The 19,535-nt window shown below is 47.9% G+C and overlaps 1 protein-coding gene across 1 annotated transcript in view; it reads left to right on the forward strand.

The window, feature by feature from the left end:
* The window catches only part of dnah7 (dynein, axonemal, heavy chain 7), a 102,357-nt gene that overhangs the window by 61,093 nt on the left and 21,729 nt on the right, over nt 1-19,535 (forward strand). Inside the window, exons 47-54 of the mRNA XM_062456298.1 lie at nt 875-1,060; nt 2,588-2,751; nt 5,293-5,447; nt 9,218-9,408; nt 12,201-12,334; nt 15,252-15,587; nt 16,362-16,488; nt 17,444-17,638. Coding sequence (XP_062312282.1) covers nt 875-1,060; nt 2,588-2,751; nt 5,293-5,447; nt 9,218-9,408; nt 12,201-12,334; nt 15,252-15,587; nt 16,362-16,488; nt 17,444-17,638 — 1,488 coding nt within the window. The remainder of the gene's footprint in view (nt 1-874; nt 1,061-2,587; nt 2,752-5,292; nt 5,448-9,217; nt 9,409-12,200; nt 12,335-15,251; nt 15,588-16,361; nt 16,489-17,443; nt 17,639-19,535) is intronic.

The raw sequence follows: 19,535 nt of genomic DNA on the forward strand, positions 1-19,535 counted from the left end.
AGCACACAGTAAATCCCAATTTCTTCCACAGAACTTTCTCTGTTCCAAGTCTGGATTTTAAAGATTCATTGCTGTTTATTTGGTGTAAACAGGCTCACTTTGAAGAGTTTCATTCTTAAAGTCACAAATCGTGTTTTTTTGTTGAGTTTTTTGTACCCGTTTCAGACGGCAGATCTCTCTGATACGTTTAACTCAGCAAGCAGCACTGACTAAACACCACAAGTCTTCACTGGCAATTTCAGTATATTGTTTTAAAATAGAACGATTACAAATTCTGCCTCTGGCCAAACCTATCTGGAATATTAGTCTGCTCCCCCCCCTCGTCTCTGTGCTATTTGTTTACAGTCTCTGTAGGCTTTGAAGTTTGCTGCTGACGTTTTTTTCCAGTTCTTGTAACTTTGTAGAAAATGCTTATTTTCTACCTCTCGGTCCCAGATCTCTTCCCTTTATGTCTCCTCCATGTCTCCCTCATGCCTCCATCCCAGCTTGTCTGATGTGCTGCTGTTGGAGGAGGAGAACATCAGGGTTCTCTCCCCTCCTGCCTCTCTATACCATGCTGAACTCCTCAGACAACTTCACAAGCGTCCCATTTGGTTGTTTTTCATGCTGGAAAGTTCAGTTGACTAAAGTGTGTGGTGATGAGGATTTCCATCTACCTCCATCATCTGGGATAACCCATAGAAGCTTGATGATGCTTTTATGTGGGTGTTCACAGACTTGTTGTAGGCCCATGAAAAATTTGACGTGTGAAAGAAACCCTTTCTTTCATAGGAAAAATGGTAGAAAGGTTTTGTTTATTTTTCCCTCCTACTTCCCCCTACTCTCATGGAAGGTGCAGCTCTCTGGTTTGTTAGTCATGTGTTTGTTCCTGCAGGTGGAGATGTGCAGCAGGAAGCTGGAGAGAGCAGAGCAGCTGATTGGCGGCCTGGGCGGGGAGAAGACTCGCTGGAGCGAGACGGCCTTCAACCTGGGAGAGCTCTACAAGAACCTGACCGGGAACATCCTTATCTCAGCTGCCATCGTGGCCTACCTGGGGGCCTTCACCTCCAGCTACAGACAGGTACTACCTGGGGGCCTTCACCTCCAGCTACAGACAGGTACTACCTGGGGGCCTTCACCTCCAGCTACAGACAGGTACTACCTGGGGGCCTTCACCTCCAGCTACAGACAGGTACTACCTGGGGGCCTTCACCTCCAGCTACAGACAGGTACTACCTGGGGGCCTTCACCTCCAGCTACAGACAGGTACTACCTGGGGGCCTTCACCTCCAGCTACAGACAGGTACTACCTGGGGGCCTTCACCTCCAGCTACAGACAGGTACTACCTGGGGGCCTTCACCTCCAGCTACAGACAGGTACTACCTGGGGGCCTTCACCTCCAGCTACAGACAGGTACTACCTGGGGGCCTTCACCTCCAGCTACAGACAGGTACTACCTGGGGGCCTTCACCTCCAGCTACAGACAGGTACTACCTGGGGGCCTTCACCTCCAGCTACAGACAGGTACTACCTGGGGGCCTTCACCTCCAGCTACAGACAGGTACTACCTGGGGGCCTTCACCTCCAGCTACAGACAGGTACTACCTGGGGGCCTTCACCTCCAGCTACAGACAGGTACTACCTGGGGGCCTTCACCTCCAGCTACAGACAGGTACTACCTGGGGGCCTTCACCTCCAGCTACAGACAGGTACTACCTGGGGGCCTTCACCTCCAGCTACAGACAGGTACTACCTGGGGGCCTTCACCTCCAGCTACAGACAGGTACTACCTGGGGGCCTTCACCTCCAGCTACAGACAGGTACTACCTGGGGGCCTTCACCTCCAGCTACAGACAGGTACTACCTGGGGGCCTTCACCTCCAGCTACAGACAGGTACTACCTGGGGGCCTTCACCTCCAGCTACAGACAGGTACTACCTGGGGGCCTTCACCTCCAGCTACAGACAGGTACTACCTGGGGGCCTTCACCTCCAGCTACAGACAGGTACACACTGGGGAATGGATCTGAAGAGTCTGGTCAAGAGAGGTGTAGCCTTTGCCTTAATTGTATTTTTGTTGCATGTTCCAGCAACATTAACTAAGCATCGGACTATAGGGGAAATACAGGATATATAGGAACATCAATGCATGAGCACATATGTATGTATTAAACACACATATGAATGTATTTCACTTGAGTGTATGTGTGTCTATGCACATGCTTATATGGGTCTGTCAGAAGCAGTCACCATCACTGAGATTGAGTCCTTTGATGTGACAAATAAGTGAGGATGCTTAATATTCTAAATATTTATACTAGTTTGATTTTCTGTTGCTCAAAGGAAGCCCACATTAATGTCTGCCTCTCTGAGGACCTCAGTGATGCACTCAGCTCCCCTCACTGCTCTATTTTTAACAACAAATAAGGCCTGTTGATGAAATATAGATGACACTGATCAAAACCCAGTTACAGTTGTGGAAAATAAACAAAAAAAGAATTATTTTAACGTTCCCAATCACTATTTGCAATGATACCCACAGTGCTGAGGGTGTGCATACCACCTGTGTGTGTACTTGTGACTGTGTAACCTGTGTGTGTATGTCCAGAGACAGACCCAGGAGTGGATGGCTCTGTGTAAGAGCAGAGATATCCCCTGCTCCAGCAACATGTCCCTGATGAGCTCCCTGGGAGACCCTGTGAAGATCCGCTCCTGGACCATTGCTGGGCTGCCTTCAGACACCTTCTCCATAGACAACGGCATCATCATCTCGTAAGCACCCTAACCTTACAGATGTCATTCACACTTAAACCGCTAGGAGCACCGTGAGACAGGCTGGGTGTTGATCCAGCAATCAAGCACATCCCACCCTTTGGGATTTAATGTTAAAAGAGGATTTTTCATATGTGAGTAAACTAGTATTGCATACTGCAGCAGTAGGAACAGTTCTAGATATGGAGTTTTTCCCTAAGTGGATGAATAAACTTCTTAAATACTATCAACACCATCTGACAAAGCAGGACCGAGACCCTTCTATTCTAACATGACATGAATACGCTTTTGGTGCATATGGACACTTTCAGATATGTATACATGCAAATGCATTTACCTTATGTTGCACTTCATATCTGTCTTCACTGTATATCATGTTATATATTATATATACTTTTACATAAGAAGTGACTGTGTGCTTAAGCCTGAGAGCAGACCATACCTCATCTTGCTCCTGGAACTGTTTGTATATGTGCTGTAACTGTGTGTGTGTATGTCTGTGTGTGTGCTGTAACTGTGTGTGTATATGTGCTGTAACTGTGTGTGTGTATGTCTGTGTGTGTGCTGTAACTGTGTGTGTATATGTGCTGTAACTGTGTGTGTGTATGTCTGTGTGTGTGCTGTAACTGTGTGTATGTCTGTGTGTGTGCTGTAACTGTGTGTGTATATGTGCTGTAACTGTGTGTGTGTATGTCTGTGTGTGTGTGCTGTAACTGTGTGTGTGTATGTGCTGGAACTGTGTGTGTGTATGTCTGTGTGTGTGCTGTAACTGTGTGTGTGTATGTCTGTGTGTGTGCTGTAACTGTGTGTGTGTATGTGCTGTAACTGTGTGTGTGTATGTCTGTGTGTGTGCTGTAACTGTGTGTGTGTATGTCTGTGTGTGTGCTGTAACTGTGTGTGTGTATGTCTGTGTGTGTGCTGTAACTGTGTTTGTATATGTGCTGTAACTGTGTGTGTGTATGTCTGTGTGTGTGCTGTAACTGTGTGTGTATATGTGCTGTAACTGTGTGTGTGTATGTCTGTGTGTGTGCTGTAACTGTGTGTGTATATGTGCTGTAACTGTGTGTGTGTATGTCTGTGTGTGTGCTGTAACTGTGTGTGTGTATGTCTGTGTGTGTGCTGTAACTGTGTGTGTGTGTGTGCTGTAACTGTGTGTGTGTATGTCTGTGTGTGTGCTGTAACTGTGTGTGTATATGTCTGTGTGTGTGCTGTAACTGTGTGTGTATATGTGCTGGAACTGTGTGTGTGCTGTAACTGTGTGTGTATATGTGCTGGAACTGTGTGTGTGTGTGTGTCTGTCTGTCTGTGTGTACTGTAACTGTGTGTGCATGTGTATGTGCTGTAACTGTGTGTGTCTGTGTGTGTGCTGGAACTGTGTGTGCTGTAACTGTGTGTGTGTGTGTGTGTGTGTGCTGTAACTGTTTGTGCTGTAACTGTGTGTGTGTGTGAGTGCTGTAACTGTGTGTGCTGTAACTGTGTGTGTGTGTGTGTCTGTGTGTGTGTGCTGTAACTGTCTGTGTGTGTGTGCTGTAACTGTGTGTGTGTATGTCTGTGTGTGTGCTGTAACTGTGTGTATGTCTGTGTGTGTGCTGTAACTGTGTGTGTATATGTGCTGTAACTGTGTGTGTGTATGTCTGTGTGTGTGTGCTGTAACTGTGTGTGTGTATGTGCTGGAACTGTGTGTGTGTATGTCTGTGTGTGTGCTGTAACTGTGTGTGTGTATGTCTGTGTGTGTGCTGTAACTGTGTGTGTGTATGTGCTGTAACTGTGTGTGTGTATGTCTGTGTGTGTGCTGTAACTGTGTGTGTGTATGTCTGTGTGTGTGCTGTAACTGTGTGTGTGTATGTCTGTGTGTGTGCTGTAACTGTGTTTGTATATGTGCTGTAACTGTGTGTGTGTATGTCTGTGTGTGTGCTGTAACTGTGTGTGTATATGTGCTGTAACTGTGTGTGTGTATGTCTGTGTGTGTGCTGTAACTGTGTGTGTATATGTGCTGTAACTGTGTGTGTGTATGTCTGTGTGTGTGCTGTAACTGTGTGTGTGTATGTCTGTGTGTGTGCTGTAACTGTGTGTGTGTATGTCTGTGTGTGTGCTGTAACTGTGTGTGTGTATGTCTGTGTGTGTGCTGTAACTGTGTGTGTATATGTCTGTGTGTGTGCTGTAACTGTGTGTGTATATGTGCTGGAACTGTGTGTGTGCTGTAACTGTGTGTGTATATGTGCTGGAACTGTGTGTGTGTGTGTCTGTCTGTCTGTGTGTACTGTAACTGTGTGTGCATGTGTATGTGCTGTAACTGTGTGTGTCTGTGTGTGTGCTGGAACTGTGTGTGCTGTAACTGTGTGTGTGTGTGTGTGTGTGTGCTGTAACTGTTTGTGCTGTAACTGTGTGTGTGTGTGTGAGTGCTGTAACTGTGTGTGCTGTAACTGTGTGTGTGTGTGTGTCTGTGTGTGTGTGCTGTAACTGTCTGTGTGTGTGTGCTGTAACTGTGTGTGTGTGTGTGTGTGTGCTGTAACTGTGTGTGCTTTAACTGTGTGTGTGCAGCAACGCCAGAAGGTGGCCCCTCATGATTGACCCCCAGGGCCAGGCCAACAGGTGGGTGAAGAACATGGAGAAGGCCAACAGCCTGCACATCATCAAACTGAGCGACGCTGACTTTGTTCGTACTCTTGAGAACTGCATTCAGTTTGGCAATCCTGGTAAGAGTGTGTGTGTGTGCGTGCCTGTGTGCGCGTGTGGGTGTGGGTATGTGTGCGCGTGTGTGTGTGTGGTGTCCCCATGGAACAGCTGACCCTCCTCAGCCCTGTTGAATAGCATCTGGGGAGAGCTGACCCGCCGTGGTAGCATCACCCCCGGTCTCCTGAAGAGGGCACCCTTCACCACCAGGACAGTCTTGTGATCTAGCGGGTGAACATGGCTTTCTGCTCTACTGTATTTTCTGTGTGCATTTTGTTATGAGGAAAAGTGCTTGAGAAACACATTAAGGCCTTTCCTCTCATGCCCACATGTGTACCCCAATGACTAGGGATGAAACTACACTCCACATCAGATCAAACTCATAATAAGTCATGTATATGTTCAGTGGAAACTCTTATCTGTGACAGAATTCTCTCAGATAGCATGGTGGGTTGTTTGTGTTTCTGTCTGTGTTCAGTTCCCTCCCCCTGAACACAAAGTTGGAGTGCAGTGATGTAGAAAAATCCCCATTCTGATTCTAGAACCACAGTCCCTCAGTCCCTCCTTGCTGTCGTACAGACTTGACCATTTGTCCTCTGTATCCATCCACTGTGTAGCAGCTTCACACAAACTCTCCTTTTATTCAACTAAATCCTCTAGACATCCAAAGCCACCGCCTTCCTTTTTCCTCACAAAACACAATGCCTCTCGTTTTGGCAGTGGACTGCAGGAGAAAGAGAGATGGGATGAAAGGAAGAGAACTATAGTGAGAGTATAAAGACATGACAACTACAGGCCAAACAGAATTGTGTAATATCACTGATGTTTACATCCACCAATGACAGTGTTTCAGCAAGCAGTGTGTCCTTGCAGGGAACAAACCTCTCTTGAGAGAGGCAGAGAGAGAGAGAGATGGAGAGAGGGAGAGGGGGTGATAGAGAGGGGGAGATAAAGAGAAGAGAGAGAGAGGGAGAGAGAGATTGAGAGGCAGATGATATAAAGGGAGAGATAGAGAGAGGAGACAGAGAGCTGTGCTGTGCCACATACCTCTGTGTTGTAGTCCTTTGCCAGGTTTTCTAAAGTTATTGGGTGTGCTTTGCCTTCGGCAAGGGCACAACCTTTGTTCTCTCACATATATATTATTATTATTATTTTTATTTCTTTTTGCCCCCCTAAAACTCAGTCAATATTTGGCCTACCTAGACAACCTAGGTGTCAAAAGTTTCGTCTTGGTAGCGATTGAGTTGCTTCTATTGGGATTTACGTTCCGTTGCATGGTTTAGGCTGAAGTTAAGTTTTTGTGGCGAAAAGTGAAGCTAACGGTGGCTAATTTGCTAGCCACAGTCACTGACGTTACTAACGTCACTACGTCACTAACGTCACCAAAACACGCGTGACTACCTTTGGCAGAACATTCGTTTCGTATCAATTAACTTGGGGGATAGCTAGGCTAACTATAGCTTTACTGCAAGGCAGCTAATTTGCTAGCCACAGTCACTGACGTTACTAACGTCACTACGTCACTAATGTCACGAAAACACGCGTGACTACCTTTGGCAGAACATTCGTTTCGCATCTGTTAAGGGATAGCTAGGCTAACTATAGCTTTACTGCAAGACAGCTGCAGAAACGCCACAAGCAAAGAGGCCAGGGTGATAACTATTTACTCATTTTACTTTGTGATATGACACACAATTGTGATGTGTAATGTACAATATAAGCTGATATTATTAAGGAAGTACATCTACTTTCGGAAACAGTAGTCTACTATTTCACTGAAGTATTAGCATCATGACATTATAGCCTGTGTTGCCCGGGCAACACATACTACAGTGGTCTATGATGTATCTGTTTTCAATCGTTAAAATACACATTCCTCACATATACATTTTCGTTGTAGGATTTATTCTGACATTAGTAAACGATTTGTTGGTGAAATTACCATTACCTGTGGTTTCAAACCAGTGTAGCTAACTGCAACGCTGTAGCTTACACGAGACACACTACAAAAACATCTACAGTACACAGCTGTTTAGGAAGTCAAACGGCGACAGAACATGTTCGGCACTCTCCTTACTTAAATCAAAAGTCTATCTAACTACTAACCTGAACTTCATTGCCACAGCCTAAACGTTGTCAATCTGTTCATGAAAATAATTAATTTCAGCCTAAACCGTACAACGGAACGTTAAATCCAATTCAACCAACGCAATCGCTACCAAGACGAACACAGCAGTAGTCTACTAGTACTGTACCGTAGTAGTACAATTTACCAGGGCAGCTTCTCCACACAGGGCTATATCGCATTTTGCGTTGTTACTGACAATGGTCGCTACCAGTGAGCTTTTTATGAATGAGCGATTTTCCACTAAATAAATGTCAAGCTTATTTACGTTTAGGGGGGCATATTTTCAGTTAGCAGATGGTACTGTTTGAATCGCGATTCCATCTTCTACTGCCGGGTAACGTCGTAGAATAATCTTCAAAGGGGGTTCTTTATTAATGAATGAATGCAATGAGTAGGCTACATGCCTGAAAATATCACGAGAAGGGAAAAACTTAAAATGACGTTTAAGTCATAGAGATTAGGTACATTTTTACACCGGTCTGCCAAATCCATTCGTTTTGATTCAACGATGAGGCTGCCTCTTGCAGGGGAAATGAGAAGACATCTATTTAATTCTACACTTCACTCGTATTTTCAGTTGTAAATGAGCAGCAAAAAAAAATGCTTTTAAATCTATTTAATCTTTATAAATAATAACTATGCATTTTCATATAAAATATACAGAAATCAGTTGTAAAAATGTCATTCAAAAACGGACCCCTGTGCAACCGACGCAAGCAAGCACACCCTACAATTTCCCCAGAAATTGTACCCTCTCTAGTTATCCTTTAGCTCTCTATCAAAGCCTTACTTCATCTCTGTCGAAGCAAACTCCATTGAATCCTAAGCAAATTGTCAATAAAATACAAGACAGTCATACAGGCCAGTGATCCTCCAGACTTTAGAGGTGATATTCTTACGGGCCAGCATGCATAAGAAGTTGGTCGGAGCACATGAATCAGTCACTTGAAGGTCTCTGACAGTGAGAGCTGTGTCACGCGGCCCAGCATCTAAGCTGGGTTTACATTGTGTCAAATATTTCAATCCTGCACAATGCACCTTGAGAAACATTTTGGCATTCTAACATTTTTAAATCCTGTAATCGCCCTATGATTGGATACTGCACACTGTGAAATCTTAATGCATTGCGATCATGGTCTGATGCTCTGATGTGGGTTATTAATGATAACCCTCACCGTGTCAAACAGATGTAGTGAACGTTCATTCCTGCTGCATGAACCTTGTCTAGAATAGAATTGAAGCCTTTTCCTTATTGTATAATAGAACTGCCCCCAGCACAGCTCAGCACAGCTCAGCACAGCTCAGCACAGCTCAGCACAGCTCAGCACAGCTCAGCACAGGAATGCATCCTGCTTTGAACCCCAAGGATCCCCATCAGTCCACCACCACTCCCCTAGGAGTCAACTGAAGAAGCAGTCATTTGCTATAATTTTTAATGAGATTAGGGATGTCCTTAATCTCAGCCGAGGACACACTATATATCTGAGGCTCGTGGTTATGAATGCCCTGGTTGTGCTGTGACCCAGTGCTGTGATGTTGTGATCATGTGATGATGTTGTTGTCTTGCCGCCCAGTGCTATGTGTTCTGATGTGATGATGTGAGGCTGTCTTTCCTGGTGCTGTGTGTGATGTTCTGATGTGATGATGTGATGCTGTCTTGCCCAGTGCTGCTGGAGAACATCGGGGAGGATCTAGACCCCATCTTGGAGCCGCTGCTGCTGAAACAGACCTTCAAGCAGGGCGGCAGCATCTGCATCCGGCTGGGAGACTCCACCATTGAGTACTCCCCCGACTTCCGCTTCTACATCACCACCAAGCTGAGGAACCCCCACTACCTGCCAGAGACCTCCGTCAAGGTGAGGACTGCCCCAGCATCCCTCCCCCCTCCCCCCTCCCCAGCCTCCCTCCCCCAGCATCCCTTCCCCTGCCTCCCTTCACCAGCCCCCCTCCCCCTGCCCCCCTTCCCCTGCCTCCCTTCACCAGCCCCCCTTCCCCTGCCTCCCTTCACCAGCCCCCCTCCCCCTGCCCCCCTTCCCCTGCCTCCCTTCACCAGCCCCCCTCCCCCTGCCCCCCTTCCCCTGCCTTCCTTCACCAGCCCCCCTCCCCCTGCCTCCCTCCCCCATGTACTCCTGCATTATTTCGACTTGTCACTCATTTTCATAGTGAACACATGGCTGCCTGTCTCTCTGCGTCACTAAGTGTGACCGCAGCGCTGGAGTAGTCGTCCGTAGCTACACATCTGTCTACAGCAGGTGTGAGCCGTCCTAATGAGCTCCCCCTCCCCAGCTTGCAGCCTACACATGTGGGGCTCTGACAGCGTGGGAGACGTATTACTGGCTGTGCTAACTCAAACTAACATGCACACTGTAAAGGAGCCGGGTCCCTCATATCACTCCTGCAAGGACTACAGGTCACACACCCAGGCCTGTTAGCCTAGCTTAGCAGGCTAGGTCACATACCCAGGCCTTTTAGCCTAGTTTAGCAAGCTAGGTCACACACCCAGGCCTGTTAGCATAGTTTAGCAGGCTAGGTCACACACCCAGGCCTGTTAGCCTAGTTTAGCAGGCTAGGTCACACACCCAGGCCTGTTAGCCTAGTGTAGCAGGCTAGGTCACACACCCAGGCCTGTTAGCCTAGTTTAGCAGGCTAGGTCACACACCCAGGCCTGTTAGCCTAGTGTAGCAGGCTAGGTCACACACCCAGGCCTGTTAGCCTAGCTTAGCAGGTTAGGTCACGCACCCAGGCCTGTTAGCCTAGCTTAGCAGGCTAGGTCATTCTTCCTAATAGGCCTCACTAGGTCCAAATAAGAACTGAGACGTAAAGCTCTATAAATGCCTTTACTGTCAAACTGTCGTGTGGAAACCACGCTTGCTGAATATTCACAAAAGAAGATTTTGAACCTAGGTCTGTTTAGTGGTGGTCTCAGGGCTGCCAACTCTCACGCATTGGCCGTGAGACACACGCATTTCAACCATTTCACACGCTCTCACGCCACACCTTGTATATCTCACGCTGAAAAGGCAACGCTAACCATGTAGCCCTGCTAACGTTGTAAACAGTAACGTACGAGGCAACATAGACGCGCTAACAGCCCTGAATACTCAGCTGGGGGAGGGGGGGGGTATTGAGACATTTAGAAACATTTGTTGCTGTTTAAAGCAGTTCTCAAAACTGCTACAGGGCAGAGGTCTTGCTGCAGAATGACAAACCTGTTAGACTGTCTTACCTTCTTCCTGAAAGAGACAGTGCGATTGGGCCAGAGCTTTCTCCTGAATCAGAATCAGAAAGGGTTTTATTCGCCATGAAAGTTTGCACAGACAAGGAATTTACTTTGTCAGGAAAGTGCATACATTAAACATATAGGAATCCTAAAACTTAAATATGTGGTCTAACTATACTAAAGGTACAAGTCTACCTAATACTAATAAAAAATATAAAATAAAATATAAAGTAGACAAATAATTTACAATATAAAAATATAAAAATACAAATAGTACAAGAGATACAAATAGTACAAAAGATACAAATAGTGTAATATAGTGCAATTGCAATGTGGCAAGGTGTCATTGTGCAGATTGTCAGTGCGAGCTCTTGGCCTTGTTGAAGAGGCCAACAGCGGATGGGAAGAAACTGTTTTTGTGGCGTGTGGTATTGGTCCTGATGGACCGCAGCCTTCTGCCAGAGGGGAGTGGCTGAAACAGAGTGTGTCCAGGGTGGGAGGAGTCGGCCACAATCTTCCTCGCACGCTTCAGGGTCCTCAAGGTGTGCAGGTCCTCGAGGGAAGGCAGATTGCAGCCGAGTCAGATGGCTGAGTGGTTAGGGAATCGGGCTATTAATCAGTAGGTTGCCGGTTCGATTCCTGGCCGTGCAAATGACGTTGTGTCATTGGGCAAGGCACTTCCCCCTACTTGCCTCGGCGGAATGTCCCTGTACTTACCGTAAGTCGCTCTGGATAAGAGCTTCTGCTAAATGACTAAATGCAATGTTGTGCTTTCTTGATGAGGGAGCTGATATTCAGTTCCCACTTGAGGTCCTGGGAGAGGATAGTACCCAGGAAGCGGAAGGACTCCACAGTGTTGACTGGGGAGTCGCACAGGGTGATGGGTGTAAGTGGGGCTGTGTTCTTTCTAAAGTCCACAACCATCTCCACTGTCTTAAGAGCATTGAGCTCTAAGTTGTTCTGGCTACACCAGGTCACCAGGTAGGCCGCTTCCCACCTATAGTCAGACTCATCCCCACCAGAGATGAGCCCAATGATGGTGGTGTCGTCTGCAAACTTCAGGAGTTTGACAGACGGATGACTGGAGGTGCAACTGTTGGTGTACAGGGAGAAGAGCAGAAAGAGGCAGTGTGATTGGACCAGACCTTCCTCCTGAAAGAGGCAGTGTGATTGGGCCAGACCTTCCTCCTGAAAGAGGCAGTGTGATTGGGCCAGACCTTCCTCCTGAAAGAGGCAGTGTGATTGGGCCAGACCTTCCTCCTGAAAGAGGCAGTGTGATTAGGCCAGAGCTTTCTCCTGAAAGAGGCAGTGTGATTGGGCTCTTGAAACTCCCCCCCACACACACACGCACAAACTCTTACATATGCACGCAGAACACACACACCTCAGAGCGTAACGGCCGTGTGTCCTGTTTCCTCTGGGCTGCAGGTGACGCTGCTGAACTTCATGATTACGCCCAAGGGCATGCAGGACCAGCTGCTGGGCATCGTGGTGGCCCGGGAGAGACCCGACCTGGAGGAGGAGAAGCAGGCCCTCATTCTGCAAGGGGCCCACAACAAGAGGTTAGGGTTATCCCCCGCCGGGTAACACACTGGTTAACACTGCTCACTGGTTAACACACTGGTTAATACACTGGTTAACACTGCTCACTGGTTAACACACTGGTTAACACACTGGTTAACACTGCTCACTGGTTAACACTGCTCACTAGTTAACACTGGTTAATACACTGGTTAACACTGCTCACTAGTTAACACACTGGTTAATACACTGGTTAACACTGCTCACTGGTTAACACACTGGTTAATACACTGGTTAACACTGCTCACTAGTTAAAACACTGGTTAATACACTGGTTAACACTGCTCACTGGTTAACACACTGGTTAATACACTGGTTAACACTGCTCACTAGTTAACACACTGGTTAATACACTGGTTAACACTGCTCACTGGTTAACACACTGCTCACTGGTTAAGACATTGGTTAATACACTGGTTAACACTGCTCACTGGTTAACACTGCTCACTGGTTAACACTGCTCACTGGTTAACACACTGGTTAACACACTGGTTTATACACTGGTTAACACTGCTCACTGGTTAACTCTAGGGTCTCTGATAAGGTCCCTGTACTTACTGTAAGTCGCTCTGGATAAGAGCGTCTGCTAAATGACTACATGTAAATGTAATGTAGATTCACACATCAGGGGACAGAGGCTGCAGGTCATGGTAGTGTTTCCACATCAGGGGACAGAGGCTGCAGGTCATGGTAGTGTTTCCACATTAGGGGACAGAGGCTGCAGGTCATGGTAGTGTTTCCACATCAGGGGACAGAGGCTGCAGGTCATGGTAGTGTTTCCACATCAGGGGACAGAGGCTGCAGGTCATGGTAGTGTTCACACATCAGGGGACAGAGGCTGCAGGTCATGGTAGTGTTCACACATCAGGGGACAGAGGCTGCAGGTCATGGTAGTGTTTCCACATCAGGGGACAGAGGCTGCAGGTCATGGTAGTGTTTCCACATCAGGGGACAGAGGCTGCAGGTCATGGTAGTGTTTCCACATCAGGGGACAGAGGCTGCAGGTCATGGTAGTGTTCACACATCAGGGGACAGAGGCTGCAGGTCATGGTAGTGTTCACACATCAGGGGACAGAGGCTGCAGGTCATGGTAGTGTTTCCACATCAGGGGACAGAGGCTGCAGGTCATGGTAGTGTTTCCACATCAGGGGACAGAGGCTGCAGGTCATGGTAGTGTTTCCACATCAGGGGACAGAGGCTGCAGGTCATGGTAGTGTTTCCACATCAGGGGACAGAGGCTGCAGGTCATGGTAGTGTTTCCACATCAGGGGACAGAGGCTGCAGGTCATGGTAGTGTTTCCACATCAGGGGACAGAGGCTGCAGGTCATGGTAGTGTTTCCACATCAGGGGACAGAGGCTGCAGGTCATGGTAGTGTTCACACATCAGGGGACAGAGGCTGCAGGTCATGGTAGTGTTTCCACATCAGGGGACAGAGGCTGCAGGTCATGGTAGTGTTTCCACATCAGGGGACAGAGGCTGCAGGTCATGGTAGTGTTTCCACATCAGGGGACAGAGGCTGCAGGTCATGGTAGTGTTTCCACATCAGGGGACAGAGGCTGCAGGTCATGGTAGTGTTTCCACATCAGGGGACAGAGGCTGCAGGTCATGGTAGTGTTTCCACATCAGGGGACAGAGGCTGCAGGTCATGGTAGTGTTTCCACATCAGGGGACAGAGGCTGCAGGTCATGGTAGTGTTTCCACATCAGGGGACAGAGGCTGCAGGTCATGGTAGTGTTTCCACATCAGGGGACAGAGGCTGCAGGTCATGGTAGTGTTTCCACATCAGGGGACAGAGGCTGCAGGTCATGGTAGTGTTTCCACATCAGGGGACAGAGGCTGCAGGTCATGGTAGTGTTCACACATCAGGGGACAGAGGCTGCAGGTCATGGTAGTGTTTCCACATCAGGGGACAGAGGCTGCAGGTCATGGTAGTGTTTCCACATCAGGGGACAGAGGCTGCAGGTCATGGTAGTGTTTCCACATCAGGGGACAGAGGCTGCAGGTCATGGTAGTGTTCACACATCAGGGGACAGAGGCTGCAGGTCATGGTAGTGTTCACACATCAGGGGACAGAGGCTGCAGGTCATGGTAGTGTTTCCACATCAGGGGACAGAGGCTGCAGGTCATGGTAGTGTTTCCACATCAGGGGACAGAGGCTGCAGGTCATGGTAGTGTTTCCACATCAGGGGACAGAGGCTGCAGGTCATGGTAGTGTTTCCACATCAGGGGACAGAGGCTGCAGGTCATGGTAGTGTTTCCACATCAGGGGACAGAGGCTGCAGGTCATGGTAGTGTTTCCACATCAGGGGACAGAGGCTGCAGGTCATGGTAGTGTTTCCACATCAGGGGACAGAGGCTGCAGGTCATGGTAGTGTTTCCACATCAGGGGACAGAGGCTGCAGGTCATGGTAGTGTTTCCACATCAGGGGACAGAGGCTGCAGGTCATGGTAGTGTTCACACATCAGGGGACAGAGGCTGCAGGTCATGGTAGTGTTTCCACATCAGGGGACAGAGGCTGCAGGTCATGGTAGTGTTTCCACATCAGGGGACAGAGGCTGCAGGTCATGGTAGTGTTTCCACATCAGGGGACAGAGGCTGCAGGTCATGGTAGTGTTTCCACATCAGGGGACAGAGGCTGCAGGTCATGGTAGTGTTTCCACATCAGGGGACAGAGGCTGCAGGTCATGGTAGTGTTTCCACATCAGGGGACAGAGGCTGCAGGTCATGGTAGTGTTTCCACATCAGGGGACAGAGGCTGCAGGTCATGGTAGTGTTTCCACATCAGGGGACAGAGGCTGCAGGTCATGGTAGTGTTTCCACATCAGGGGACAGAGGCTGCAGGTCATGGTAGTGTTCACACATTCTTCCTGTTCTGGTGACCTCTGCCCTCCCCAGGCAGCTGAAGGAGATCGAGGACAAGATCCTGGAGGTGCTCTCCTCGTCCGAGGGCAACATCCTGGAGGACGAGACAGCCGTCAAGATCCTGTCCTCCTCAAAGGTCCTGGCCAACGAGATCTCAGAGAAGCAGGCCATTGCCGAGGCGACGGAAGTGAAGATTGACGAGACGCGTATGGGCTACACGCCCATTGCTGAGCACTCGGCCATCCTCTTCTTCTCCATCGCCAACCTGGCCAACATTGAGCCCATGTACCAGTATTCCCTCACCTGGTTCATCAACCTCTTCATCTGCTCCATCGACAACTCAGACAAGAGTGACGTGCTGGAGAAGAGGTCAGCTTCTTACAGTGAACTTAAGACAAAAATGAACGCATTGTAGTCAGTTATGTATATTGCTAATTCATTGAGAATCTAAAATCTAATAAAGATAACAATCCACAAGATTAAGGGTAAATAAGGAGCAGTAACTTAATGAGCAAACCACCTAAACATGCACCTATCAGCTCAGCTGTAATGGAGCTGTATCCAGCTTACTCCATCTGCTTGTTGATGTGTTGCTGTCTACCTGGGGGGTATTCCAGAAAGCGGGTTCAACAAACTGCAAACCTAACCCTGAACTCTGAGTTGATTTACTCTAACATGGGAAACCCAGACGGGTTCCAGAAAATCTGATTTGAATTAGTTAAATCAACTCAGAGTACGTCCACTCTGAGTTAAGCGCGGGCATGAGAACTATTAAAAGCCAACATGAATGGAACTCCGATACTAGGATCCACCATGGCACCCGGCGACAAAAAACGTTGTCCTACTTCACCACACTTCAGATAAAGTGTTAATACGTGTTTATGGTGAATCTGAGCACATATTCCGCAAAAAAAATACCCGGCTGTAGCAGCGTATGGCGTGGGAGACAAGTGCTGGCCGAGTCAATGCATACATTTGAATGCAGTAGCCAGTCCATACATTGAACATTTAACCACACTGTCTGTTAGTTCAATGTATGGACTGGCTATTGCATTCAAATGTTATTATGTATCTATCAACTATCATGCTTTACAGAAATGAAAGAAGGGATAAACTTTCTGAATCTTGTGTGTTTACTTCCAGGCTGCAGATTCTGAGAGACCACTTCACCTACTCACTGTATGTCAACGTGTGTCGCTCACTGTTTGAGAAAGACAAGCTTCTCTTCTCCTTCTGCCTCACCGTCAACCTGCTGATGCACGACAAGCTAGTAAGCTGTCTGTCGCCCTGGCCTACACACACTACTACCTACACACACCTGTCTCTGCACACACTACTACAGCTACACACACCTGTCTCTGCACACACTACTACAGCTACACACACCTGTCTCTGCACACACTACTACAGCTACACACACCTGTCTCTGCACACACTACTACAGCTACACACACCTGTCTCTACACACACTACTACAGCTACACACACCTGTCTCTACACACACTACTACCTACACACACCTGTCTCTACACACACTACTACCTACACACACCTGTCTCTACACACACTACTACCTACACACACCTGTCTCTGCACACACTACTACCTACACACACCTGTCTCTACACACACTACTACCTACACACACCTGTCTCTACACACACTACTACCTACACACACCTGTCTCTACACACACTACTACCTACACACACTACTACCTACACACACCTGTCTCTACACACACCTGTCTCTACACACACTACTGGCTCTACAGTACTACCACTATACACACTACTACCTCTACACACACTACTAATCCTAACCAATGTAAGTTGTCTGCTGCCCTGGCCTACACACAGTACTATTTCTACACACATTACTGGCTTTACAGTACTATTTCTACACACATTACTGGCTTTACAGTACTACTACTACTGCACACACTACTGGCTTTACAGTACTACTACTACTGCACACACTACTGGCTTTACAGTACTACTACTACTGCACACACTACTGGCTTTACAGTACTACTACTACTACACACATTACTGGCTTTACAGTACTACTACTACTGCACACACTACTGTACCCCTTCCCCCCCATAGTTAGTAGTTCAGAAACAGGCTACATTCATATGGATGTTTTCCTCACCTGTAAATCCTCAAACAGTACAGACAAAGTGGCTGTTGATGACCAGATGAAGCATGTCCCCACTCCCTCAGGTAGACGAGAGCCAGTGGCGTTTCCTGCTGACCGGGGGGGTGGGCCTGGACAACCCCCACTCAAACCCCTGCACCTGGCTGCCCAAGAAGGCCTGGGATGAGATGTGTCGTCTCAGCCAGATGGAGGCCTTCAAGAACCTGCGCACGGACATGGCTCGCCTCAAAGACAAGTGGAAGGAGGTGTACGATAGTCCGGTGGGTGCAGTGGAAGGAGGTGTACGATAGTCCGGTGGGTGCAGTGGAAGGAGGTGTACGATAGTCCGGTGGGTGCAGTGGAAGGAGGTGTACGATAGTCCGGTGGGTGCAGTAAAAGGAGGTGTACGATAGTCCGGTGGGTGCAGTGGAAGGAGGTGTACGATAGTCCGGTGGGTGCAGTGGAAGGAGGTGTACGATAGTCCGGTGGGTGCAGTGGAAGGAGGTGTACGATAGTCCGGTGGGTGCAGTGGAAGGAGGTGTACGATAGTCCGGTGGGTGCAGTGGAAGGAGGTGTACGATAGTCCGGTGGGTGCAGTGGAAGGAGGTGTACGATAGTCCGGTGGGTGCAGTGGAAGGAGGTGTACGATAGTCCAGTGGGTGCAGTGGAAGGAGGTGTACGATAGTCCGGTGGGTGCAGTGGAAGGAGGTGTACGATAGTCCGGTGGGTGCAGTGGAAGGAGGTGTACGATAGTCCGGTGGGTGCAGTGGAAGGAGGTGTACGATAGTCCGGTGGGTGCAGTGGAAGGAGGTGTACGATAGTCCGGTGGGTGCAGTGGAAGGAGGTGTACGATAGTCCGGTGGGTGCAGTGGAAGGAGGTGTACGATAGTCCGGTGGGTGCAGTGGAAGGAGGTGTACGATAGTCCGGTGGGTGCAGTGGAAGGAGGTGTACGATAGTCCGGTGGGTGCAGTGGAAGGAGGTGTACGATAGTCCGGTGGGTGGTTGAGTGTAGGGCTGAACGATTAATTGCATTTGCGATAATATTGCAATGTGACAAAACGAGATTTTGTAATCGCAAAGGCTGCGATTTTACTTTGGTCACGTGACACGCGAGAGTAACGCAGTTTGAAGAGGAAGGATCAACTTTGCACGTTACACTTTACCTTGACCTGTACGATGGCCTCAGGCTCGACAGAACCTGACACTCCAGACACTTTGCCAATTTTGCCTTTAAAAAAAGATGCTGCGCAGTGTCAAGTATGGTGCCAATCCTGCCTGGCTAACGTTGCTACCTCATGGGGCAACACCACCAACCTAATTTCGGCCCTAAAAAAACACCACAAAGCCATGTACAATGCATAGCTAAAATGCTTAACACCAGTGTGTCAAATAAGCCAAATAACCCGCGATAGGATCACTGATTGAAATGTTTCAAAGCCTAACTCCATATTCATGTACGAAATTACTCAAGCAGTAACAGTGTTCATCACGAAAGATATGATGCCCCTCAGTGACACATACAGTAGGATCACTATGGCTGTCAGTGCCATACTGTTTCTGTTAGGCTACTGACTGGATCAGAAATGTCCAGACAGTGTTTTTTTTTCTTTTAAGATTTAACCTTTAGATGCGTGAGTTCTAAATATTTCCGACGGTCCCCACAGCGCAAGTTTTTTTTCCATAATGGTAGCTGGCTAGCTTTAGTTAAGAAAGTGCAACGCACATGTTATCAGCCTACGTTTAGCTTTGATTTACCAAAACATTTTCGATGAGGTACAGACGGTATGTTTTCCTTAATTTTTCTGAACTTTGTGTGTTATGTTGCTGACTGGAGATCAGTAGTATATATCTATATTTATTAATAATAAATCATAATCGCATATTAAATCGCAATTGCAATATTAGTCTAAATAATCGCAATTATCTTATTTTCCGAAATCGTTCAGCCCTAGTTGTATGTGTGGGTGTGTGCGTGGGCGTAGGTGTGTGTGTGTGTGTGGGTGGATGAGTGAGTGTGTGGTTGGGTGCAGTTCTCACAAACGTGCTGGAACTCACACTGCCATGTGCATGAGCTCACAAACCCACCCGCAAAAACCTCCTCTAGTTGGAGTCAGATATAACACACGACTCTAGCCGAATACACTCACAGTCTCTAAAACGTTTTCAGTTCAGGTCTC

This window comes from Osmerus eperlanus, chromosome 3 (assembly GCF_963692335.1).
Source record: "Osmerus eperlanus chromosome 3, fOsmEpe2.1, whole genome shotgun sequence".
Taxonomy (NCBI): Eukaryota; Metazoa; Chordata; class Actinopteri; order Osmeriformes; family Osmeridae; genus Osmerus; species Osmerus eperlanus.